This window comes from Canis aureus, chromosome 24 (genome assembly GCF_053574225.1).
Source record: "Canis aureus isolate CA01 chromosome 24, VMU_Caureus_v.1.0, whole genome shotgun sequence".
In the NCBI taxonomy this organism is placed as follows: domain Eukaryota; kingdom Metazoa; phylum Chordata; class Mammalia; order Carnivora; family Canidae; genus Canis; species Canis aureus.
The window spans coordinates 33,286,163-33,312,321 of NC_135634.1; the positions used below are offsets into that span (position 1 = coordinate 33,286,163).

At 42.6% G+C, this 26,159-nt stretch overlaps 1 protein-coding gene and 1 long non-coding RNA gene across 5 annotated transcripts in view; one reads left to right on the top strand and one right to left on the bottom strand.

Annotated features, from left to right (window-relative positions):
- Positions 1-2,247, top strand: part of LOC144296021 (uncharacterized) — a 57,229-nt gene extending 54,982 nt beyond the window's left edge. The window contains exon 5 of the long non-coding RNA XR_013363165.1: positions 1,986-2,247. This is a non-coding gene — a long non-coding RNA (uncharacterized LOC144296021). The remainder of the gene's footprint in view (positions 1-1,985) is intronic.
- DOCK5 (dedicator of cytokinesis 5) overlaps positions 1-21,449 on the bottom strand; it is a 211,708-nt gene extending 190,259 nt beyond the window's left edge. Inside the window, exon 1 of one of the 4 annotated variants that reach the window (XM_077868808.1) lies at positions 21,233-21,449. Coding sequence is in view for 3 of the 4 variants with exons in the window: in XM_077868807.1 (XP_077724933.1) it covers positions 20,868-20,910 (43 nt within the window). In the remaining variant the exon portion in view is untranslated. Of the gene's footprint in view, positions 1-20,867; positions 21,009-21,232 lie in introns of those variants that run through there. The other 3 variants (XM_077868807.1, XM_077868809.1, XM_077868810.1) reach the window with 3 other exon arrangements.
- Positions 21,450-26,159: the final 4,710 nt, after the last annotated feature.

The following is a 26,159-nucleotide window of genomic DNA, read 5'->3' on the forward strand; positions in this document are numbered from 1 at the left end:
CCTGGCTCAGTTGTTCCTTGGGCCTCTCTGAGCTCTCCAAAGGAAGGTAGCCACTTCTTCTGAAACCCTATTTAGCATATCTTGTGCTCCTCTTATGAGACATGCTGTGCTCTCCCATGTACAAGCAATAATTCAAGCATCGTTCCATCCCCTCTGCTCCACTGTAAGCTCCCCGAAGATGGGGCTATCTTATTCCAGTGGTATTGCCAAGGCAGGCCCAGGAACTGCATACCAAGGTCACCTGGGAAGTTTTTCAAACAAAACACAGCAGAGGCCTGGGCCTTACACCCTAGAGGTTTTGGGTGTTGGCTGGTGCTCTGGAACCCCTAGCCTCAGAAAGCTATCTAGGTGGTATTGACACACACCAAGTTTGAGGACCACTGTCTTACTCAACTAGCTCATTGCTTTGCACATTGTGTATAATGAACAAAACATCAAATGAATGAGTGGTTTAACAAATAACCATTATTATGAGATGTCACTCAAGATACATACAACTTTTTCAAGTGGACACAGAACTACCCCAAACAAACTCTGCCAACCCCTCTACCTACTTCCCACCATTCCTTTTCTGCCCCCTTCTGTCATTCAGCTCCAGCCACACTGGCCATTCTTATTGCTCAACTGTGCCAAGCCTCTACCTGAAACTGTCCTACCCTAGATTTGCATGCCTTATTCCTTCTTTTATTTAGATTTCTTCCCAAATGTCACCTCCTCAGAGAAGTGATCTCTGAGGGCCTTAACCTATAGCATGCCCTTCTATCCCTCACAATACTATTACAATCCTGTATCTGTAACCTCATAGCCCTTAACATCAACTGCCATTATATTACATATACTTCAAATTCACTGTTTCTTCCCACTTAGAATGCACACTCCAAGACTTTATGGATTCTTTGAGGAAAGCCGACAAGCCTCTCTGGCTCATTAAGCCTTCTGTTTGAAGTGTTTCAGAGGAGTCTTATTTCTCATTGTGACAAAAAGAAGGGCCTCACTGACTTTCCAAGTTCCTTCCAGGATCCCAAGTCTTAGAAAAATGAAATTTTATAAATAGAAAAAGGCCCAGACATCATCTAATGCAGGGGTTCTTCTTAATCTGGGGTTCATGAGTCCCTGGAGAGTTCTCAAGTTCCTAAAACTGTATGTGAAATTCTGTCTGCATGCATATGCACAATTTTCTGTGGAAAGAATCCACAGCTCTCATTAGCGTCTCAAAGGAGTTTTATTTCTCAAACAAAAAGTTAAAATTCTCTCAGCAAAATCCTTTATTATGGATGAGGGGATGAGCCCCCCCCCCCAAAAAAAAGCAGCTTAGGAATGACCCAACAGCTGGTTCGTGATGGAGCTGTGGGCAGAGTACCCATCTGTTGACCTCTAAGTGGTCTCCTTAACAACTCTCCACCATATCCCTTATAAAGAGAGGACCCTTCCCTTGTGACAATGGCATATTGCCACCCTGAACCCTGGACTCTGGGAGTAGCTACTTCACTGTGTGTATGACTAAGCCTTGGGCAAAAATACTGCAGCATGCTTTCCCCCTCCCTAACAATTTAATTATTCACAAATTTTCATGTACAGAGAACATCAGGGGGGATGAAGACTCAAATTTGCCCTAAGCCTCTTTCAAATGGCATTTCATACCAATGCAGTAGAGGGCATCTTCTCGTACCCTCGCGCACCAGATGCCCTCTGCAAATAAAGACCTTTTTTTCCCTATTGCTAATAGCTGCAATTTTCTCATGATTTCCTATCGTGGTAAATGCCAACAAAACACATCACCCCCACCACTTGTCCTACTGGCTATTCTTTCAATGTTGCAGATTCCAGACCAGCCCTGCCAGAATGAAAAACATAATATTCACAAGCCATCGGGAGGCATGCAGAGAGGGGGGCTTGCAGAGAAATAAAGGACGGGGTGTACTTGGAATTCAATCAGAAGCCCGTGCATGATCTGCCCCTTCCTCTCTGATTTTTTGTGTTTACAGAAAGCTCTGCAAGGTACTCTGAGGTGCCAAATCAACTTTTCCAGTGAGCCCATCACACTGTATGGAACAGAGACCCACTCAAGTTGTGTCAGGAAGAGTCAAGAAAAGCAATGCTTTGGACCTAGAACTGGACAGCAGCTAAGAACAAGGAGAGCTCTGGGGCCTGGGTGCACCCCCTCCAACCCTGCACCCGCCCCAGAGGCTCTAGGGTTGCTCTCTACAGCTGCTCCCTTCTATCAATCAGCTTCTCCAGTTTCCCTATGGTATTCCTGTTTCCTTTTTTCTTTAAGTATAGTTGACACATGATGTTAACATTAGTTTCAGGTGTACAACATGGTGACTGGAGAAATGTATATACATCATGCTGTGCTCACTGCAAGTGTAGCTACCATCTGTCTCATTACATCACTATTATAGTATCACTGACTGTATTCCCCATGCTGTCCCTTTTATTCCCATGACTTATTCATTCCATAACTGGAGGCCTGGATCTCTTACTCCACTTCACCCATTTTGTCCATTCCCCAGCCCTCTGGTAACCATCCGTTTGTTCCCTGTACTTATAGGTCTGATTCCATTGTTTGTTCACTCGTTTGTTTTTTTTTAGATTGCACATGAGTGAAATCATATGGTATTTGTCTTTCTCAGTTTGATTTACTTCACTTAGTGTAATACTCTTAGGTCCATCCTCCATATGGTTTTTTCATTCATAACCTTGGCCTCCACATGATTTCAGTTTGCCAAGGACTCGACTCTGTCAAATGGCATCCTTTTAGCTTTTGCCTCTGTGGCAAAATACAGCTTGGGATTCTTTCATTCAAATTCCCAAGATAGGGAATATGACTGACTCTACTTCTTTGTGCCAAGCATTGTCATCGTTCAGATTATGGAATAGCTTCCCTGGAGTGCTGTGCCCACCCATATACCAATTGACAATGGCCGAGCAAGTCAGATATGGTATAAAATGTGGCTGGTTACCTAGGCCTTCCCAAAGTCTTCTGCAGTGGCTTTGACCAGATAGGTATGGTGACGATTTATTCTATTGGCTCTAAATCAGGCTGTTCAATAGTGTGCAGTAGCAGGCTTCTACTAGCATGTAAGAGCCAACTGTTAAATTTTGGGGGATTTTTGTAAGCTATTCGTTAATCCACTGATAGTTTGAAATTGGCCATAGTGGGAATACTTATACCACAGACATTGGCAAATACTACAAATCAGAGCCTGCTTGCTTGGTTTCTCTCTCTCTCTCCTTTTTCTTTCTTTCTTCCTTCCTCTTTTCTTTTCCTTTTTCTTACTTCCTTCCTTTCTTCCTCCCTTCCTTCCTTTCTCTCTCCCTCCCTCCTTCCTTCCTGTCTTCTGGAGAGCTAGTTTGCCAGCATACCCCTGTAGCATTAATGGTTAAAGAGGAAGAAAAAAATTAAGGTAAACAGGGCTCCCGGACAACCTGACATTTGATAATCTATGTCATTTCCCTCTTCTCTTCACCTAGCTTTTGCTGCAGCCAGAATGGATGGTTTCCTCATCCCTACCTCCCACAGATACCTGTTCTACAGCCAGGAGCCAAGTCTCATGCTGAGCCATATCTTCAGGCTTCTCAAACCTCAATGCCCATCTCCATAAAGGTCAGCTTCTTCCCTGAAGACTACCTAATCCCCTCAATTAAAGTAACCTCTGCTTTTCTAAAGTCCTGGAACCCAAAGTATTGCCCTCTTTTCATCTTCAGCCTTCCACTTTAGCCATTTCTGAATTCATAACTTGTAGTACTTTAATTTATTTTAAACTTCCTATGAACAAGATCTATGTCCACTTCTCTGGATCCTTCCAAGTGCTGAACATATGCTCCTCAGTTAAATACCTGGGAGCACATGGCGAATGAATACAGAACAATTATTTCCACAAGTCAGCCAATAACACACCTCTAGAGCCCTTGTCTTCACACATCTACCATTCCAGACCTGCGAACTCATGAGTTCCCCAATAGAGATGAGCCCTGACAACCAAATCAGAATAGGATTTGTGAAGGCATCAATAGAGGTCACCTTAAGGCATGTATCTGGTCTCTCTGTGTGTATTACTTTAAGTAGACACAAATGCCCATAAGAGAAGGGGGAAAAAATCAAGGATATAATATAGGGATTTTAAACTTTGACTTAGCAACAGCAGATTCATACCTCAAGCCACCTATTAAACTTGATCAACCCCTTATTAAAACTGATCTCCCTTTAAGACTTTGAGAAAAATGGCTCTGAGTATTAGGGGAAATCTCAGAACTAGGAACCAGATGAACAAGATCACAAGTTCACTGTCAGGAGAAAATGAGTTCTTCATGTTATGAATCACTTAAACAGCCTGAAGAGTATATAAAAGCCATGAAGCAGTTAGAAGGAAAACTATCAGATTACAATTGGCATGTGAAGAAAAGAGCCCTGAAGAAATGGGCTTCTTCGCCCCAAAGCTTTTCCTAGACAACACCACCTGAGTAAGGCTTCAGGCAGAAAGTTCAATGGCGTATCAACTTTAGATCTTGACATTGTTGGTCAATGCATGTGGCCTTACTGGCACTGCTCAATTAATTTGTAGAAATTTGCTAAAATTGAAAATGCCTCACACTCTGAGAATCTGGAAGGTGGCAGAAAATAGCATCTCTATTTTACAGCCAGAAAACTGAGATAAAGAGAGGCAAGCCACTCGATTGTGTCTGTAACAGAGACTGAAATACAAGCCCAGCTTCCTAATCCTGGCTTCGATACTTCTCTGTGGGTCTCACTCTACCCATCATCCCTGCAAACCCTAAGTGCCCCAGAATATAAAAAAACCTTTATGAGACCTTTATGAGACGGATCATTCCTGAAGCTTAATCCAAACACTTGGTGTTAAAAACAGGAAAAAAAAAGGGGGGGTCCCTCAGAACTAAGGCAGACAAAAGAACATGGTAGAGTGCCTATTACTGCAAGAAAACAAGCCCTTTAATCTTCCAAAAGTCTAAAAACCCTGTCACCCCAGGCTGCTGATAAATGCAAGAAGATAAAGACATATTACAGGGAATGCACACTTCACTGTAGAGATCACTTATATTTCCTTCATCTGTCATTTCTTGATAGGAAGATAGGACCACAGAAGTGCTGTACTTTCCCTAAGGTTTTATAACCATTAGCTAAAGCCTCCTAACCCTGGAATTTAGCCCCCTGGTAGCTAAGAAAAATCACCAGTAAAGATGGGAAAAAAGAAAGCAAATGAGAGCAAAACTCTGCATGTACATGTGTCCTCCGTAACAGCCTCGTGTCTGATCCTTACAAATGGAGTCCTTTGGGCAACCAATGAGGGTTTTCTGAGTCCAAAATATGTCACTGCATTAAGTCAATATCAAAATGCAACCAAAGGAAAGTGGACAAGATTGTGGTTTGCTTTTCGGAGTGAGCCATTTGCTTCTGAAATAAGTTCCACTGTCAAATCTGAACTGAGCAGGCAGACTCATATCTAACTCAGGAAAAAAAATATAAGAGATGGATTCAAAATTTCCAAAGCTCTTGGCTTAGATCGTAGCTCAAACATGAAAAGAATTCTTCTACAGAGTCAAACCATTTCTGAATCTGTGAGCTTCCAAAAAGACCTCCCTGAAGCTATCAAGCAATTGGAAAAAAAGCTGGAGCCGCAATCCCCACATTGCCCAATGTGAACTGGGTACTGGTCTCCCTCAAGCTAGGTTCCTCAGAAATATTCTGCAGTATTCTATACACAGTCAACCCCTTTCCTCAAGTAGGCATCAGTCTTCTTTAAGAAAGGTTCACACGGACAAACTGTAAGAGACACTTAATCATAGGAAACTAGAGGTCGCTGAGGGGAAGGTGTGAGGGGTTGGGGTAACTGGGTGATGGGCATTAAGGAAGGCACATGACGCAATGAGCACTGGGTGTTATATAAGATTGATGAATCACTGACCTCTACCTCTGAGACCAATAATACATTTTATGTTAATTGGCTGACTTTAAAGAAAAAAGAAAGGCTCACAGGCTTATAAGATAATCATTCGGGGTTCTGTCCTCAAAGATTCCTAGTTTCAATTCTACGATAGTCTGTGTGATAGGACCAGAAATGGCTGGCCAAGAGCTACTGGTCATAACTGTCTGTGAGTGTAGGACCGGAGATGAGGCTGGAGATGATGTACACTGTGGCATTCTATCAGACCAAAGGGAAGGAAGCCAGACTTTATGAAACCCTGCCTACTCTTTCTATGTATTTTCTACACATTCCGTATCTTAGGTCATCCTCACACCCCATAAGCCACTGGAACATAGCAGGTATTCTGAGAACATGGACTTCCTCAGAGCAGTAAGCTAGTCACAGTGAGTAGAGAATAAAATTCCAGTTGGTTGGACTCAAAACACCCATGTTAGTCGGTTTTGTGTGAATTATTTGTTTATACCTCTTAACATCCTAGACTGATCTGAGCCAGTGTTACTCCAAAAGCACAGAAACAGAGAATAGAAGTCCCCTCACCCAGAGACTCCTGGGAATTCAAATATCTTCTCTAACAATTTTTACAAGACCAGGCCATTTCCAGCCATAAGAGCTTTGACACTGGAAATATACTAGAGTCTAGTCTGGACCTCTGAAGATGGGTTCAGAGCTAACAACACTAACTGTTTAATAATCAATCCTGCTCTGGGGGCACCTGGGTGGCTCAGTGGTTGAGCATCAGCCTTTGGCTCAGATTGTGATCCCGGGGTTCTGGGATCAAGTCCCTCATCAGGCTTCCAGCAAGAAGCCTGCTTCTCCCTGTGTGTGTGTGTGTGTGTGTGTGTGTGTGTGTGTGTGTCTCATGAATAAATAAATAAAATCTTAAAAAAAAAAATCAACCTTGATCTGCAAACAAGATCACCTGATTGCCAGGCTAGTATAGTCTCAGGCAGGCTCCTGCCTAGCAAAATTTCAGATAATGATTATATACTGCCCGTGGTACCAGGAAGTATGCTCATCATATTCCTACCTTCTCAACTGGCTTAGAGCCTTATTTGATTCATAAAAGCAAAGGGTAATAAAAGTAGACCTGAACTTCAAAATTCTGAGCCACAAGAACCTACTCTCCAAAACCTTCACCCTGCAGCAAATGGCTCTTGCATCTGTCTTTACAATTCTGATTTTAAGCATGGCTTGGCCACTGGCACTTGCTACAGTCTGCAGGACTGGAAGTAGTAACCATGTTAGCTTACCCTGTGGCACTGAGCAAATCAACAGCTGCACATCGATCTTCTTCACCTACTCAGAACATGACTTATTTTTTTTTTAAAGGCATACCATATTAGTGAAGCTATTAGACTATAGAAATAATCATATATAAGTGTTCTATTTTGTTAGTGAAATATTTTATGTAATGTGAGACTAAGTCTTGTGTATGCCATGGGCCTGTCCATTACCTTATCAAAGAAAAGAATGACATCACCTCCCTGTCTTTAAACAAAGGAGTCAAAGCCAGAGAATAATGGTTTATCAGCCATAAAATAGTCATTTAGATACTTAAAACAATAAATTACTTAAAATTAATGAGACGTAATTCTACAAGTTTTTAATTTTAGGATTATAAAGAAATGAGGCTAGTGTAAACATGAAAATTCCATTTTGCCCTTAACTGAAGAACAATGTAGGAATAGGTTTTTGATTGTAAACAAAGAGACAGAGTGTATCATAAGTAATTCACTCAATTGTAGAAAGCAAAGTATACTAAATTACAGGAGTGTATAAAGTTAGAATTTTGCTAGAATATGCAATAGCGTAGTTTGAGAGATGGGGTCAAAGACCTAATTGCTGAACCCACCCAAGACATCCTGTGTGATTTGTAGCAAACCACCGAAATAGTCTGTTTCAGTTACTAGACCTCTACAACAGAGGTGACAACAGCTCTGCCTTAAGGTCACAAATTACATTAATACTCATTGGATCATGAAGTCCAATTTATTTATTTGTTCAAATTGGTAATCGATCCACATTGCACAAACTTTCAAAGGTGCAAAAATAGTCAATAAAAGCTCTCTACTTCTGACGCCCAATCCACCATCCCCTTTCAAGAACCACCTGATGGACAATTTCTTACATACAGTTTCAGAAATGGTCTAGCATTTACAAGTTCATGCAAACACACACTTTTCTCTGCCTACTGCATTGTGGCTTGACAGTGCCTGACACACAGTAGGTACAGAACAAATATTCATTTAATGAAATTAATACTATAGACACTTTTTGCATCTTGCCCTTTCATTCAAATATATCTTGGAAATAGCCCATATCAATGAATAGAGAGCTCCTTCACTTTTTTCCTTTCTAAAATTTTTATTTTGGTTTACTGTACATACAGGAAAGGCACATGTTATACACGTACAGTGCACTAAGTTTTCATAAACTGAATCACCTACATAAGCAACACCCTGATCAAGAAAAGACAAATGTTACCGATAACCTAAATGCTCTCATCCTCACTGCCAGCACACATTTCACCCTGCAGACACCTAGACTAACGACTACCCTGACTTCAAAAAATAAATTAGTTTCACCTGTATTGGCATTTATAGCAATTCAGTAGCAAAATAGGTACTCTTGTGTTCACCTTCTTCCCATGGCCTTTTGGAAGACTTAACTGTATTTTTATGAGGACATGTAAATCTTGTATTCTCACTGCCCTATAGTATTTCCTTGGGTGGGGACACCATAATTTATACATATGTTCAACTGCCAATGGGCATGTGTGTCATTTCCAATTTGGAGCTATTTTAAATAGTGTACTATGAACATTCTGCACAAGGCTTTTAGCAGAAACTTGTCATTCTCCTAACAGTGAAACTGTGGAGGCACATAGTAGGTCCACACCAAACTTTCCTAGGAACCACTAAACTGCCTTCCGAAATGGGTGTACTGATGTACGCTTTCACAGCACATGCGACTTCCTACGACCACGTGTCCTCACCAGCAGCTGGAATGATTCCATGGTTTTGTTTTGTGCTATTTAGCTCTTCTGGTAGGGCTGCCATTGTTTTTACATCTCTGTGATGACAAATGGAAAGCAGCCCCCTTTCATATGTTTACTGGACATTTGGATATTATCTTTTATGAAGTGTCTATCCAAATCTTTTGCCTATTTTTGTATTGGGTTATTCTTTTCTCTTACTAATTTCTAGTTCTTTACATGTTTGCAATATGATCTGTTGTTCAGACATATGTACTGGGAATGTCTGCTTCCATTCTGTGGGTTCTCTTTTTAATCTCTTAAGTGTGTCTTTCTGTGAACTTTAAGTTCTTAATTTTAATAGATTCAGTATAATTTTTTTATAAGTTAGTGGGTTTTGTGTCCCTTTTAAGAATCTCTGCCTACTCCAAGATCAAGATGTTCTCTTATGCACTTTTTTTAAAAAGATGTATTTATTCTTAGAGAAAGAGAGAGGGGGGGAGGGGGAGAGGAGAGGGAGAGGGAGGATCTCAAGCAGACTCCCTGCTGAGCACAGAGCCAGACACGGAGCTCTATCTCATGACTCTGAGATCATGACCTGAGCCAAAATCAAGAGTCAGATGCTTAATCAACAGAGCCACATAGACGCTCCTCTTATACTCCCTTCTGAAAGACTTTACCTTTCAGACATTTGGAATCATTTTTTACAGCGTGAAGTAGGAGTCCAGGAATCAACTTTTTTTGGCATTAGGTAGGGATCCAGTACATTTTTCAAGACAGACAATTGACCAAGAACCATTTTTTGAAGAGATCATCCTTAAACTACCAAATGCCAGTATCATCTTCACAGACACTTTGTCTATCACTGAGCTTGATTTTTTTAATGCTGTAGTATTCCATTATATGCACATGCCACAAATCCCTAAACCCACTCCCCACTGGTTCACATATATTTTCACATTTTTGTTATGAATAATGCTCTAATGAACAATCCTGTCCATGTATTATTTCCCACATGTGTTAACATATCTGTAGGATAAACTCATAGAAATGGAATTGGTAGATCAAAGGATATGTACATTTTTTATTTTAATCAATATTTGGTAGAGGGTATACCAGTTTTAATTAGATTTTTCAGACCACAATGATACGGCACACACAGTATTATTATAAGACATGGCACATTAGAACTTCACTTATACCAAAGTTTCCAACATTTTGAGCCTCAGGATCTCTTTTTTAAAGATAATAAATGAAAAAAAATAAAGACAATAAATGTTCTTCTAGTATTCACTGGTTGAGAAAATATACAGAAGCATGCAAGTTCATAGAAACTGTGCCTCATAATCCTGTGAGATGGAAAAACTTAAATGAATCATGCTGTCATGATGTGAGGGGCAGGCCTTCTCTATTTATTTGCTCCTGTTCATAAGGAAGCTCAAAGCCTGGCTGGTATACCTCAGAAACCAGGTAGACAAACTCCAGCCCTGTTCCAGGAGGAGTTTGACTCCAACAGGAAGTCCCCAGTAGCTCTCTGCCTTGAGATGAGGCTGCATATCCTCCCTACTATCAAGCTGTTCCCTTCCATCAGAACTGCACAGGAGGACTTGTACCCACCATGACACCAAGGAGCCTTACTCAAACTTCTCCTACCTTAAGTGTTCAGAATAAAGCATCATGGTTTTGCTCAAAATACAGGTTTAAAAAAATACCAATGTTCTCTCACTTCCAGGTCAATATTATAATCCCTTATGATCAATACATGACTTTACCCATACTTGGTAAACTGCATTAACATTCAAACATGCCTGTAATGTTGTAAGAATATCATGTTACTTATTAATTTTGTCATTGAACATTATATCAATACTCTGGTGCTGGGGACCAAACATCACTGGGTCTATACCAGCCCTGAAATATGACCACCATGAAACCCACAGCGTGACTTCTACTTTGCAGGCTCAAACCTCCAAGACACACTTCCTTTCCAGAACTCTTAAAAAGGGGAAGGTAAACAGCAAAGAAAACCATCAACAAAATGAAAAAGGCAGTCTACCAAATGGGAAAAAATATCTGCAAATCACACATCTGATGAGGAGTTATCCAATATATAAAGAACTCATAAACTCAGTAGCAAAAAAAAAAAAAAAATTCCAATTAGAAAATGAGAAGATCTGAATAGACATTTTTTCCAAAGAAGACATACAGATGCCCAAGAGACACATGTAAAGAAGCCCTACATCACTCATCATCAGGGGAATGTAAATCAAAACCACAATGAGATATCACCTCACGTCTTTTAGAACATTATTATAAAAAGACAAGAAGCAAGCATTGGTGAGGATGTGGAGAAAAGAGACGTCTTATGTACTTCTGGGATGTAAATTAGTGCAGCTAGTCTGGAAAACAGTATGGAGGTTCTTCAAAAATTAAAAATAGAACTACCATATAATCCATCAATCCCACTTCTGAGTATTTATTCAAAGGAACACTAACTTGAAAAAGATATCTGTACCTCCATGTTTAATGCACCATTATTTAATAGCCAAGATTTGGAAACAACCTAAGTGTCCTCTGATGATGAATGGATAAAGAAAATGTGATACGTATACAGTGAAATATTATTCAACCATAAAAAGAAGGGAATCCTGCCATTTATAGCAACACAGATGGAACTGGAGGGTATTATGCTAAGTAAAATAAGCCAGAGAAAGGCAAACACTATATGATCTCACTTATATGTGGAATCTAAAAAAAAAAAAAAAAAAAAAAAAAAACCCACAAAAACAATGGAACTCATAGAATAGATTGATGGCTGTCATATGTGGGAGATGGGTGGTAATAAGTAATTCTTGGGGATGTAATGTACAGCATAATGATTACAGTCAATAATACTATATTGTATATTTGAAAGTAGCTTTTATTTTTTTAAAGATTTTATTTATTTATTTATGAGAGACACAGAAAGAGGCAGAGATACAGGCAGAGGGAGAAGCAGGCTCCATGCAGGGAGCCAGATGTAGGACTCGATCCCGGGACTCCAGGATCATGCCCTGAGCCAAAGGCAGACGCTCAACCGCTGAGCCACCCAGGCATCCCAAAAGTAGCTTTTAAAAGTCCTCAACATGGGGTGCCTGGGTGGTGCAGTTGGTTACACAGCTGACTCTGGATTCAGCTCAGGTTGTGAGCTCAGGGTCATGGGATCAAGGCCCACATCTGGCTCCATGCTTAGCATGCAGTCTGCTTGAGATTCTCTCTCCCCCTCTGCCCTTCCCACTTGTGCTCTAAAATAAATAAATAAATTTTTTTAAAAAAAAGAGTCTTCATCGTGAAGAAAAATTTGATATGGATGCTAACTAGACGTACCACAGTGATCATTTCTCCTTATACACACTTCACATTGTATACGTGAAAATACCATCAAGTTATATGTCAATTATATCTCAATAAAAAGGGGGAGAAGATAATTTAACAGCTAAATCTTATTCATACCGAAATCTCCACCTAGGAGAAAACCCAGGGAAGACAAGTATTTTCACCTTTAGGACTGTGTTGGGTGCAATTATTTGTCAGAGTCCCAAGCAGACATATAAAGAAACTTGCTCTGTCAAGTTATAGAGAGGAAGCAGCTAGAAGACAATAGGCTGAAACACAAATTTTCTAGGAGCCCTATGACTTTGGTTAATCACTTTATGCCTGCAGGGCGTATTTTTCCAATAAATGAGGGTGTTAGCTATGAGGGGATGCATAGAGAATCTAGCCCTTAATATTTTATGATGCTATGCACAAAAGGGTAAAGCTGTCAGATTTTTTATAACCAAGTTTTAGAACTTATAACCAGTCTCCAGCAGCAAAGTGTGGGGGAGTGAGAGCCCTATCACTCCAGGCTCATAGGAAATACACTCCTGCCCCAGCTACATATGTAACAAACCAGTCATCAGGATGCATTCTTACTCACCTTGGCTGAGTCAGCAAAGAGCTATTTTCAAGAGAGAATTAATCTCTGCTACGATTCTTTTCCTCAAGTTATTTGAAAAGATAAAGAATGGATGCCCAAGATTCTTAGGGCATCGAGGGGGTCCAACTACTGCATCTGACATAGACCGTCCCAGAGTTTAACAGGGTGTGGAAAAGTAGGAGAAAATGGCACAATCTGGAAACGTAGATCCATGAATATAAAGCCATTAGAACAATAGCAGCTTTGCCATGGCATAGAGCTTTGTGGAAAGACAAAGACCACTTTTGTCTCTTGCTTGGGAACTGGTTGCCAGCAATTCAGACAATCGTTTGAGTCCTGACTGCCAGCCCAGGCTCCCAGAGGACAAGGCCTGGACATCACTTGCAAAAATAAAATTAACACAACCATCCTCTGCTTTCCCTTGCTCACCCAACTCTTTGCCTCAAAATAATTTCTTAGCCTGATCTCAAAAGCCCTTTTTTAGCTTAAAAATAAAAGCCCATTATTCCTGAGGTATGCTGGAGGCTACTTCTAAACCAATGTCAAAGGACTCCCGAAGGATCTGTTATACCTTTAACATCCAGAGATGGCAGACATTTCATTGATGATTTTATCTATTTGATGAGGAAGAAAACTTCTTTTCCCTCCTTTTAAGCATTTAGTGAAAAACTATCTGACCTTAGTCAATTTCCTGGGCCACAGATACAGGTCAATTCTATTGCAATTCTATTATAACTCTCCATTCAAATGAGTAGTAACAGAATTGACCCATGTTCCTTTTTTTATTATTTTGACAGTACTGAAATATTTTCTGTGTATAGAGTTGTAATTGTTGTTACACTGAATATTGATGAGGACAAACTAGCAGTTGGGAAATTTTCCCTTCGTGGGAAAATTCATTACGATGAGATTTGACTCCTTACCCCCCAAACTCCACTGGTTTGTCTCTTAATATTTAGATGAGAGAAACTACCAGTTAAGTTTCAGCTAACAAGTTGAAACGTGTGACCACCACAAAAAAGCCTTCTATAAATCTGGACAAATTAATTATTGAGTAACTACTCCCTTTGCTGCAAAGCCCCTTGCCAGTACTCTAAATTACTTTTTCTTCTCCACATTACTTGTGATCTTTTTCTTTTGATGACCCTGTGTACAGTATACACTATGCTTATTGTAAAGGGATCTCAACTCCTTTTTTGTAATAGGAAGGAACAAATGCATTTAAAAGCCTTCTTTCTTTCATTAGATTTTGTCTTTTCTAAGTCATGTGCTCAACACAGTACTAATGCAATGACTCAGAACCTCCCAAACCCTATTTACCACTGTGGTCAAGCACCTTCCTCCATGAAGACTCCACAAATAATGAAGGGGGGGGGGGAGAAGGAGAAGGAGGGGGAGGAGGAGGCGGATGGTGAGAGGGGGAGGAGGAGGACTATCCCATTTTCCTTTCCTATCTAATAAGGCATCATTTAGGATTTCAATTCCTGTCCACCCCACAATGTTCACACAACCTCTGCTTAAGCAATTTATTAAATCTATTTTATCTAGTATTTATATGTTCCTTTTCCTACTGCTTTTGATTGCATCTCATTGGAAGGATGCATAGGGCAGTATACTCCATAGCTTGGAGAAAATGCCCTCTTATGGCAGACAAGACAAATTTAGGTAGATGATGGGTTCAAGTGCTCATTTATTACTCCATCATTTATATCCTGAGTGCTGACCATGTGCCAGGCACTTTTCCCAGGGTTGGTATTTTCTAATGGAAAAGACAAAGCTCCCGTCCTTATAACCTTATATTCTGGTATGGGAGACAGGCAGTAAACACAATCAAATAAATAAGACAATTACAGACTATGTAAAGAGAATAAAGGGAAAAAGACATTGAGAGGTGTGGGGAGGCAAAGTGTGGGCAAAGGCAGTAGTACCCTAAGGGAGGATTCTTAGAAGGACTTAAGGAGGGATTACTCTAACAGTGATTCCATTTTTTAAAAAATTTTATTTATTCATTCATGAGAGACACAGAGAGAGAGGCAGAGACACAGGCAGAGGGAGAAGCAGGCTCCACGCAGGGAGCCTGATGTGGGATTCAATCCCGGGTCTCCAGGATCACGATCTGGGCTGAAGGTGGCAGTAAACCACTGAGCCACCAGGGCTGCCCAGTGATTCCATTTTTAATTCTCTTTTTATCTAACTAGCTACAGTTGATGCTTATTATTTGCAAATTCTGTAACTGTGAATTTTCCTACTTGCTAAAATGTATTTGTAGCCTCAAATAAATATTCCTGGTGCTTCTACAGTCACTCTCAGATGTGTGCAGACAGGCAAAATGGGATGTGCAAGGTCCCATCTGAGGTCCAACAAGGAGACACCACCTTTTTCAGTTCTCATATGGCAAACAAGTGTCCTTTTTGCAGTTTTAAAGGTAATGTCATGTTCTTCTCATATTATGCTTTTTTGTTAATGACTTCACCATTTAAAATGGCCCCCAAGCACAGTGCATGGTATTGAGCTACTGTGTAGTGTTCTTAGGCATAAAAAGGCTGCAATTTGTCTAATGAAGAAAATACATGTGTTAGGTAAGCTTCACTTAGGCTTGATTCATCGTCCTATTGGCTGTGAGTTCACAGCTAGTAAATCAATGATATATATTAAATAAAGTCTTTAAATTTTAAACAGAAACACACTTAAAATAAGGTAATGTATTGACCAGTTGATGAAAACGTGACCAGAGGCTCACAGGAACCTGACCTTGAATTTCCCCTAGGAGCAATGGTTCAACATTCACTAGTCAGGGTTCCCGGCTACTTTATAGAATATCAACTATCAGAAATCACGGGAATCAACGTCACAACAAAGAGAAAGGTTCAAGTTGGGTATCATCCTCCCTCCTGAATAGAGGAATGGTTTGACAGGTACCAGTATCTAGCCAGACCTCAGTACACTGCTGTCTTATTTTTGTCAGTGTTATTTTTATAGCTGCTTTTTCCTATGGCACATGATGCTGGTTCTTCTTTAATGGCAGGAATGGAGGATTTTTCTTTTCCAATAACTAAGTAAAAACTACAACATTCAAAAAGCAGTAACACAGAGAAAAGATGAAGTAGGAAACAGACAAGGCAAAAGGGCATGGAATCAGACATGAAGCTGCTTTACCACAAGGGCACCTGGATATGGCAAAGATCAAGGTGACAATGGACAACTGTAAAATGTCTCTGAGACCCCCACATGTACCTAGAACATACTGAATTAAAGGGTTTAGAACAGTCACAAAGTAAATTCATAATAAATATTAATTCTATAGTTCTTTTATTCTTAGCCTCAATGTTGTTAGAACATGAACACATTAGGGCAAAGGCTTCTTCAGCTGTATAATATCTAGCAGCATCTGCCTCCAGTAGACAGATGATCAACAAGTGTTACTGTTGTTGCTTATTCTGGTTCCATAACTAATTAACTGTGTGATCTTCAGCCAAGGATTTTTAATCTGTGTTCAAATCCAGAGATCTGGGCAGCCTGGGTGGCTCAGAGGTTTAGCGCTGTCTTCAGCCCAGGGTGTGTTCCTGGAGACCCAGGATCAAGTCCCATGTCCGGCTCCCTGCGTGGAGCCTGCTTCTCTCTTTGCCTGTGTCTCTGCCTCTCTCTCTCTCTCTCTCAATCTGTCTCTCATGAATAAATAAATAAAGTCTTAAAAAAAATTCAGAGATCCATGGATTTGAAATGGGAAAAAAAAATGCATCTCAATTTTCTAAAACTTAGTATTTAATTATGACTGTAGGCAATAAACCCCAACTTGTACCAAACTGAAATCATAAGTATTTTCATATCATTATCATGGTTACTGCAGATATCTTAAAAAAATCATATATACTCATCACTAATTTGAAAGTATGGTAGTTTACAGACATGCCACTAGATCTTGTTATTTAGTGCATTAATAAGCACACGTATCACAATATTACAATTTTGAAAAATACCCTGACAGCTGTATTTCAATACAACTGGGTTCCATTTTCAATTCCTCATAGTTGACTTTATACACTTAAAATCATTATTCTAAGAAAGGGATCCAGTGGCTTCACCAGAGGACCAACAGAGTTCATGCAATCAAAAGGTTATCTTGTGTTAAGCAATTCACTTTACCTCTTTAGACACCAAGTTCCTCTCTTTAAAGGGAAACTGGATTAGTTATTCCCTCAGACCCTCCTCTTGAGGATTGGATGGGAACCACAGCACACCTGAATGCATTAACAAAGGGCTACAGGAGTCTGCTTTCAATTTTTTACATCAGCATTTGAGTCTCCTCTACTAAGCTAAATGCTTTCAGATTAATGAGGCCTAGCAGAACCAACAGATGAAGAGCTAATGGTGAAAGCAAAGATGCTCCCACACTACCTTTTATCGCATTATAACAATACAGATCACAAACAATAATGAATTGTTTTTGCAACAACAACAAAAAATCAACCAACAACATAATGTGGGACCGTTATTAATAATAAATAGCTTGTTTGGGAGCAGACTTAAAACATAAATGTTTCAATAATCAGAAAAGTAACCTGGATATATATCACTGACATTTGTTTTAAATCTAAATAAACGTGATTATATCCTCATGTCCTCGAACAGAAAAAAAATTCAAGAAAGAAAGGGGAAAAAAGAATAAAGGAAAAGAAAATAAAGAAAATGGAAAGAAGAAAAGACAGTTTTCCATGGCTGTACGGAAGAGCACTTGCTTCCAAGCATTTGGCACGTAACACTTCACACCAGGATACTAATGGACTAGAACTTTAAAAAAGCAAATCTATTGGTCCTTTCCCTTGATAACAGATAACACACATGGGTCATTTAGGCCCTCCAAAATGCTAGAGATTGAGCCAACAGAGCTATGTTTAAGAACTAAGAAAGCCCAGTCAGATTGCATTTCAGTCCCCATAGAAAAATCTAGGCTCTGCCAGGAGCAGCCAATAGTGGCACCAAGATAATATAAGAGACTGCTAGCTTCACTTAGCAAAATTCAAATTGAGATCAAAGCACTACCCTCGCACAGAGTAGCTGTGAGTCATTGAAATGCTTCAAAATGACTATCACATGGTTTCCTTCACCCAGAAACACAATCTGACCAGCAGACACTCGTAAGTGATAACTATCCCCCAAAAAGTCCAACAAGCCAATTTTCCTAATTATATTTAAATGAAGTCTGTCTACTCGATGCTTCCTTATTTTCTCAACAGCACATCTCATTTTTCTGCTTGCAAAGAAATAAAGACACCGAAGGCTCTCACTACGCACATTTAACCAAACAAAATAAAACTCATACTGTGGTGAATGGGGGTGGGGGGGTGGGGAGAGGAACTGCATTAAATCATCATGGAAATGAGGTTAAGGCTTTAGAGTGTCACCTCAACAGCAAGGACAAGCAGTTACTGAATACAGGCTCTCTACCTGGTATCATGACAGGGATACAGAACCATAACCTGATTCAGTGAACCCAAGGATAAAAGGATAAGTAACAAAGTGTGGCACAATGTAGTGATTGTGAGGAGAGGCATACGGGTTTGGGAAGAAGGTCCGGTTCATACCAAATCTGGGGAAGCAATGCAAATGCATCTGAGCCCCCCGAGGAATAGGCTGGATTGGAGATGATACAGAACTGGGAGGGCACTCTGGGAGCAAAGTCCCAAAGGGAGAACCTCTTCATTGCATGTTGCACAAGAGCAGAGAAGGGCAGTGTCTGCCCTGGTAAGTTAATGAAAGAAGCCAGGAGAGATAAAGTTGGTGGAGACAGGTCGAACCAGATTATCATAACCTTGAAAGTTGGGCTCAATTTAGACTTTACCCCGGTAGGCCAAGGAAGGCTTCCAAGCGGGAGGCACTGAGAACAACAGAGAGTTTTAGGAATAAACAATGGTGATTTATCTCCTCAGCTAATCTGTCCTAACAGTGGGTCCTTTTGTCAAGCCAAGATTAATCAAAATCTATTGTGTCTAGTAAAATAAGTGTGCCAAATTATATCCCGGGGCAGTTTTGCTACCACCTATGCCCTGGAAATGCATTTCAAATGCTTTTCTTGACTGCTGATAAATAACATGGTAACCTGATTCCAGAATGGGGGGGGGGGGGTAGTATTACTGAAAAGAAAACATGTCACACTTGCTCCTATGACTATGGTAATTAAAACCACATTTGAGGGGTATGCTTGGCATTAACTACATGAAAGTCATAGTGTTGGATCCTGTTAGAAACAAAATCAAAACTGCTATCTTTGTAAATAGTAACTAATGAGCAGGCATTGCTAATTATGCTTTAATTTAGTAGTACTCTGTAATGCTCAAAAATAAATCGATTCCATCTATCACAGACCATTTTCCTTCCATAACTACTGGCTACTCACTGGCACCTGCCTGAAGCCTCAGGACCAAATTCTGACCAGATACTGTGGGTCAGAAGAAACACTTATTTCTGAGTTGCTGCCACAAGAGAGTGCAAGGATTCTAAAGGAAATTTAAGAGGGAACAAGTTTTTTGGAATAGGGGGGCAACAAGGAATTACATATACACAGTACATATCACATATACAGCTACATATACACAGAAAGGGTCACAATTAAGATACTATTTTAAATGTGAAAGGGTTTTGTTGTTGGGTTTTTAACGGACTCTGTGGTTACAGAGTCGAAAAGCACCTAGAGGAGGTTGTTAAAAGAGTATCCCAAGAGGACTTCAGTGTGTCAGAAAGCACAGAAGCGCTGCAGGGATCCCTCCCTCCCTACTAACTGAAGCGGTAAGGAAAAATGGGGCCCGGGAAAGCGAGTAAAATAAAAGATTACATTACAGATGGACCGAATGAATGAACCTGGGAGGAAGTGATAAAATGCTCCACACACACAACTGTGTTTATTCTAGGGAACCGCTCGGAAGTCCACCTGCCCCAGGGATGGCCCGGCTCAGGGCAGTCTTTCCAAGAGACCTCAGCACGCGCACGCACACGCGCACGCACACACACACACACACACACACCAGGTGCAAGGACCGCGGTTTTCCATCTGGGTCAAAACCAGGCACAGCCAGGCTTTCGGGTCCCCAACAACACAACAGCCACCCCTCCGCGGGTGGTGGGGGCTCTGGAGCACCACCTTTAGGAAAGCCCAGTGCCTGGCCAGGACCTGCCACAGGTTCCTTAACAAAATATGCTCCTGTGGGGATCCCTGGGTGGCTCGGGGGGGTTTAGCGCCTGCCTTCGGCCCAGGGCCTGATCCTGGAGTCCCGGGATCGAGTCCCGCATGGGCTCCCTGCATGGATGGAGCCTGCTGCTCCCTCTGCCTCTCTCTCTCCTCTCTCTGTGCCTCTCATGAATGAATAAAGAAAATCTTAAAAAAAAAAAAAATCTTAAAAAAAAATCTCACGTTATCTGCCCCAGGACGGAACTGCGGCCTCGCAGGGCGGTCGTAGGCGCCTTTAGGCACGCTCGGTTAGGGACGCGCGCGTCCGCGCCCCCAGCCCGCTCGCCGTCTCCTCCGTCTCCATCACCCCCACCCCACGGCTTGAGTGTCCCATTCACTTTACAACTGTTACCGGCATCCCAGTCCCTGGAGGAAGGGGGGCGCCGTCCTACCCCCTCCCCCGCACACCTCACTTGGGGACCTCACTTGGGGAGCCCAGCAGACGGCACGCAGAAGCCCCGGGTCCGCGAGCGGACAAACCACTCCACGGATCCGCAAGGCTGGGGCGGAGAAGGGGGAGCCCCGGGCCCGCGCCCCACACCCCCGCGGGCGAGCGCTCGCTTTTGACGTTTGCACCGTGCACGGCGCCGGGGCTTCGGGTCCCGGAGCCCCAGTGCCGTTTCGGGGCCGCTGAGACTCCCCACCCCGGGGGCGACGTCCCGGCCCGGCAGCGCCGCCTGCGCCCTGGGGGCGGGGGGCGCGGGGGGCGCGGGGGGAGCCTCCGCCGCGGGGCAGGGCCGCTCCCGCGAACTTCGGGCGAGCACTCACCGACCCCGTACTTCTGCCTCTTGGTCGGGATCCAGCGGGCCATGGCGGCGACCTCGCCCCGCGGCGGCGGCGGCTGCGGCTGCGGCGGCTACAGCTCCCGGGGCCCCGGCCGCCGCCGCGCCCCGCTCCCGCGCGCCCCGGGCTCCTCCGCCATGTTCCGGCAAACTTCGCCGCCCGCGCGCGCGGGACTCGCTGGGGCTCGGCCGGGCCGCGGGTCACCTGCTGGGCCCTCCCGGCGCCGCCCCGGCCCCTCCCGCCGGCCGCGCCCTCCGCCCGCCGGGGCCGCCTCCGCGCCCGGGGCTCCGCGCCCCGCGCTCCCCCGCCCCGCCTCGCGCGCTCCCCGGGAGCGGCGCCCCGGGGCCCACCGGCTCCGGCTTTTTCGTTTTACTGTTGCGCCCTCCGCCGCCTTCGTCCCCCGTGAGACCCTCCAGGCTGGAGCCCGGGGCGTCCCTGGAGGTGGCGGCGCACCCCGGGGGAGCAGAGGCGCGCCCACCGCGCCCCCGGGGGGCCCAGGATCAAGTCCCAGGTCGCTCCTCGCCCCGGGCCCCCCAGTGCCTGGCACTCAGCAGGCGCTCAGTAAATATTTGTTGAATGAATGAGCAGCTGACGCTGCGCTCACCCCCTGCAGCTTTCACTGACCGAGAGAGAGAGAGAGAGAGAGAGAGAGAGAGAGAGAGAGAGAGAGAGAGAGCCGGAAGGACTCCAGGGCCCACAGGCTCTCCCGGGGCCACCCTTTAATGCTTTCCTTCTCTTTAAAAAAAATTTTTTTTTAATTGGAGTTCAGTTTGCCAACATACAGCATAACACCCAGTGCTCATCCCATCAAGTGCCCCCCTCAGTGCCCGTCACCCGGTCACCCCCATCCCTCCACCCACCTCCCCTTCCACGACCCCTTGTTCGTTTCCCAGACTTAGGAGTCTCTCCTGTTTTGTCACCCTCACTGATATTTTCAACTCATTTTCTCTCCTTTCCCCTGTATTCCCTTTCACTGATTTTTAGATTCCCCCAAATGAATGAGACCATATAACGTTTAGAGCTTTCAAAGCAGGCGCATTCGTCTTCGGGTAAATAGAGACCTGGTGCGGGGGGGGGGGGGCGATGTGCACCCCAGAAGGGTCCGTCTCCTCGGGGAGCTCCGTTGGGGAAATTCTTTAGAGTTTAGAGAGCCTTAACTTGGAAATCCTGTACCCCCACCCCACCCCCACCCCAAACACAGGGACTCCTCCCCAAGTGAAGAGATTGAGGGCCCCTAGGATCAAGGGAGAAGTTCGCCCCAAGACACACCCCCCCCCAACCGCCTTTTCCAAGAGACCTGCAGCCTAAAGAGCATCCCTGCGGAGAGGGGGACAGGACACATCCGAGTCATCTCTCCTTCACTGTATGGTTTTGACCAGCAGCCAAAAGCAAAGCCTGCTCTTCTGAACTGCAGAAGACTGCTGTTGGAGCCCTCCGAACGCCCTCCAGGAGCTCACTTGCTCCTGGAGAGACCTCAGGACTGAAGATGGGATTAGAGACGCCTGTGCTGCCCGGTGGAGGGGAGGGATGCTTTGCTACCTTACCCATAGAAGTAAAATCTCAGAGTAAATGACCAGCCGATTTATGTTCACGATTCCAGAAAATACCTCTCAAAAGAAACCGTTTTGTCCTTGCAGTCTGGGAAATTTGCCTTGCCTATTTGGAACATGAAAGAAAGGTAAAATAAACACGTAGTAAAAGAGTGAATCTTGGAAGGAAGAATTAGTGCATTGTAACTTTGGTAACTTTTGCAAAACCAGATCTGAAATTTTTAAAAAGGGGGGGGGGGGCGGGGAAGGGGTCCTGTTCTAGGTGGGTAACTCCTAGGGCTTACTTTCTTCTCCATCAACAAATAGGTATTTATACACAGAGTGTGATGATAATTTAAAAATCTATCACTTGAGACAACATCCAGAAGGCATGAAGGCATTCCACCATTTCCCTGAAAAATAATTTCTCTTCCTCTGCCAATGACTTCATGATTAACCTAATTTCCCAGGCTAGATAATCTCTTCTTTTTTTCCACAGATGTTAATTATGTGCATATTAGGTGTCAAGCATTGTTCTTAGAATGGGGCACAACAGTGAACACCGTAAAATCCCTACCTTCACAGAGCCTACAGTCTGGAAGAGGAGAATAAAACAAAACAAATAAAGATATGCCAAACAAAGAAAGGCTAATCGTGTAGAGAAAACTACAAAACAGGGAGGATAGGATGTTTGGGATGCCATTGTTTTATACAGAGTACTCTGCAAAGGTGATATTGAAGTATAGACCAGAAGGAAGTAAGGATTCTAGGGAGAAATATTCTAGACATTAAGAACAACAGATGCGGAGGCCTGGAGGCATATTTAGCAGGTTCCCAAAACAACAAGGAATCCTAGCTGGTGAGAAGTGAGTAAAGAACAAACCTGGTCCCAGTGGCACAGGGTGGCCAGATAGAGAAGGATCCTGAAAGGCATAGTAAGGGCTTAATCATTACAACAGTACACAAGGTTGGGGAGTTTTGAGCCAACCTAGGACACAATCTAATTTGCTTGCCTGTGGGATGAACACACTGTAAAGGCCCAAGGGAAGACATAGTAAAATTTCAGTAGTTCAAGCAAGAAATGGAAGTAGTGGGTCCAGGATGGTAGGGGAGAGAAGGGAAAGAAGTTGGATTCTTGATATATACTGAAGGTAGAACCAACAGGAGTGCAGTGTGCACAGAGGGGAATTTACTGTGGACACTTTCATTAGCTTACGTTTTCAGAAAGTTTGCAAAGGAAAAAATGTGCGTGCGTGTGTTTTTTTCTTAAGATCTTTACTGTATATCTTAAGATCTTAAGATCTTTACTGTATATGGTTCAGGCGCCAGAGACCTTGGATCTTGCCCCTGGGTGTGATTGACAAGATGGGTCAAGGATGACTCTAAGGTTGGGGACTTGAGCACCTGGTGAATATATCCAAATTGTACTGTATTGAAGTTTTCCTTTGTGATTTCTTTAGGACTTATTTCATCATACTTCCTCAGTGATTCCTCCGTGTGGACCATTAGGAGCTGAAGTATTTGCATTATAGAATGGGGCCTTCACGAAGTTATTTTAATCACCTCTGTTCAAGGAAATTGACCAATGTTCTCTAACCACCGGTATATTTGAATATAATATGCATCAGAGTGTTCGTGCTCATCCAGTGGATCTGTTATTTCTAACAAAATGCTTTCAGCTGCCTTTTCTGGAACGTTTTCAGCTGCCACCCCCTACCACTTTTTGCAAAACGTGAGGTTGGAATTTGGGCACTGGATATTTCAAGTTTGACAATAATTGTCTTAAGAAGGTTGGAGGCAAACGGAACATTTTAATTACAGCTTTCAGTATGTTTATTCTTTTTCCTCTGAAGGCTGAAGTCCACCCACTTTGTTATATCAGATGGTTAAATCCCAGTTTGAAAGTCCATTTAAATCATAAAGGCAGAGCTATTCAACGTCTTTTATTAAAATTAGGCTTAAAATTAGAGAGTCAACTAGATGAGTAGGTGGCATAAAAGCATGATTCCCAGAAATATCACTTTCTTTTTCCTCTGATACCTTTTCAGAACAAACAGTAAGCATATCCCACAACCGGAGATATTCAGACACTGAAACCTACATAAACACAAACACATTTATGCACACACTGGCACTAGCTTAGTCTGCCTGAGGGAGAAAGAAATGAGGATAAATGAATTTGGAGGCTAGTTTGACATAAAAATTGTGGCTATCCCTTACAATGTCTAAGAGAATAGATAGATGGTGAGGGTAACTGGTAAGAGCTTCACTTCCTTTTGTTTTGCCAAATCTGGCTGACTTGATTGCTTCTCTGAAAGAAGCTATGGATTCTGCAAAAAAGTGTCTCTCTCTCTTTTTTTTTTTTCTAGATAGAAGTGGCTCATTCTTTGAGCCTACATATGAATGAGTGTAGTTTCTAGAATCCACTCCCCCCGCCCCCATCAAAAAAAGGAGAAAAAATGTAATTGGCTTTAACCACTACTCAAAGATCTTACTCTAAAGGAAAATGTTTTGGGACAGGGTGGTTGTAAGTAAATCAAGCACAGGGTGATGATTGTCATTTGGGACCTGTGAGCTAAACTGGACAGAGGAACTGACCCTCCACTGCCCTAGAAGCACTTTTTATATTCCCTACAAACTCACATCACTGTCTACTCTCTGCCCTACAAATGATCTGTCTAGTAAACATCTTTGAGTCTGTTCTTGCCTCTGCCATGTGTCATTGTGGATCCCATTTCTCTGATGAGTGGGAGATGATGGTCAATGCTCTAATGTTAGTCATATCTATTGCCATTGCTGTGAGATTTATGCCTGGAAAGCACTTTCACCTTCCTCACAAACACAGCAAAAAGCTTTTAGTTTTGTTTCTAGAATGCTCATTGCTGCAAATATCTAAATGTGCTTCAAGATCACCTCTGGGAGAAGCCAATGACATGAGCAATGCAAAGTCATTAGTTTGATGAAAATGGGATCAATATTCACATGATTCACTCACCACTTGAGTTTTCAAAACTTTGTTTATATACATATGTTGAAAAGTTCCTTTATGTGTTGAAAATGTGTCTTCATTAAATTCTTTAAAATAAGAGATGAGGGGCACCTAGGTGGCTCAGTGGTTGAGCGTCTGCCTGTGGCTCAGGTCATGATCCCGGGGTCCTGGGATTAAGTCCCACATTGGGACTCGCTTCTCCCTCTGCCTATGTCTCTGCCTCTCTCTGTGTGTGCCTCTCATGAATAAACAAAATCTTTTTAAAAATAAAATTAAAAAAAGTAAAACAAGAGATAACTAAGAAGCAATGTGGAAATATTACAATGTAAGCTTAAGTAAAAGTAATTAAACTGTATATGCCATAATAGAACTATATACAATTATAGGGGTCTCCGGTGGCTCAGAGGTTTAGCACCTGCCTTCGGCCCCAGGGCATGATCCTGGAGTCCCAGGATCGAGTCCTACGTAGGGCTCCCTGCATGGAGCCTGCTTCTCTCTCTGCTGGTGTCTCTGCCTCTCTCTCTCTCTCTCTGTCTCTCACGAATAAATACATTTTTAAAAAATCATATTTTACATGGAAAATGACTATAAAAGAACATTAGAAAATGGAAAGTTTTATATAACCTTCCTCAAAATAAAATAAACGAAAGAAAACTAGTTGGTTGCTGAGATTCCCGGGTGATGTAGGAAAGCAAGAAGTTAAATGCCTAACTTTGACCTTTATTTGGGACCAGAGTGAAGTTTCATTCTGCAGTCCCT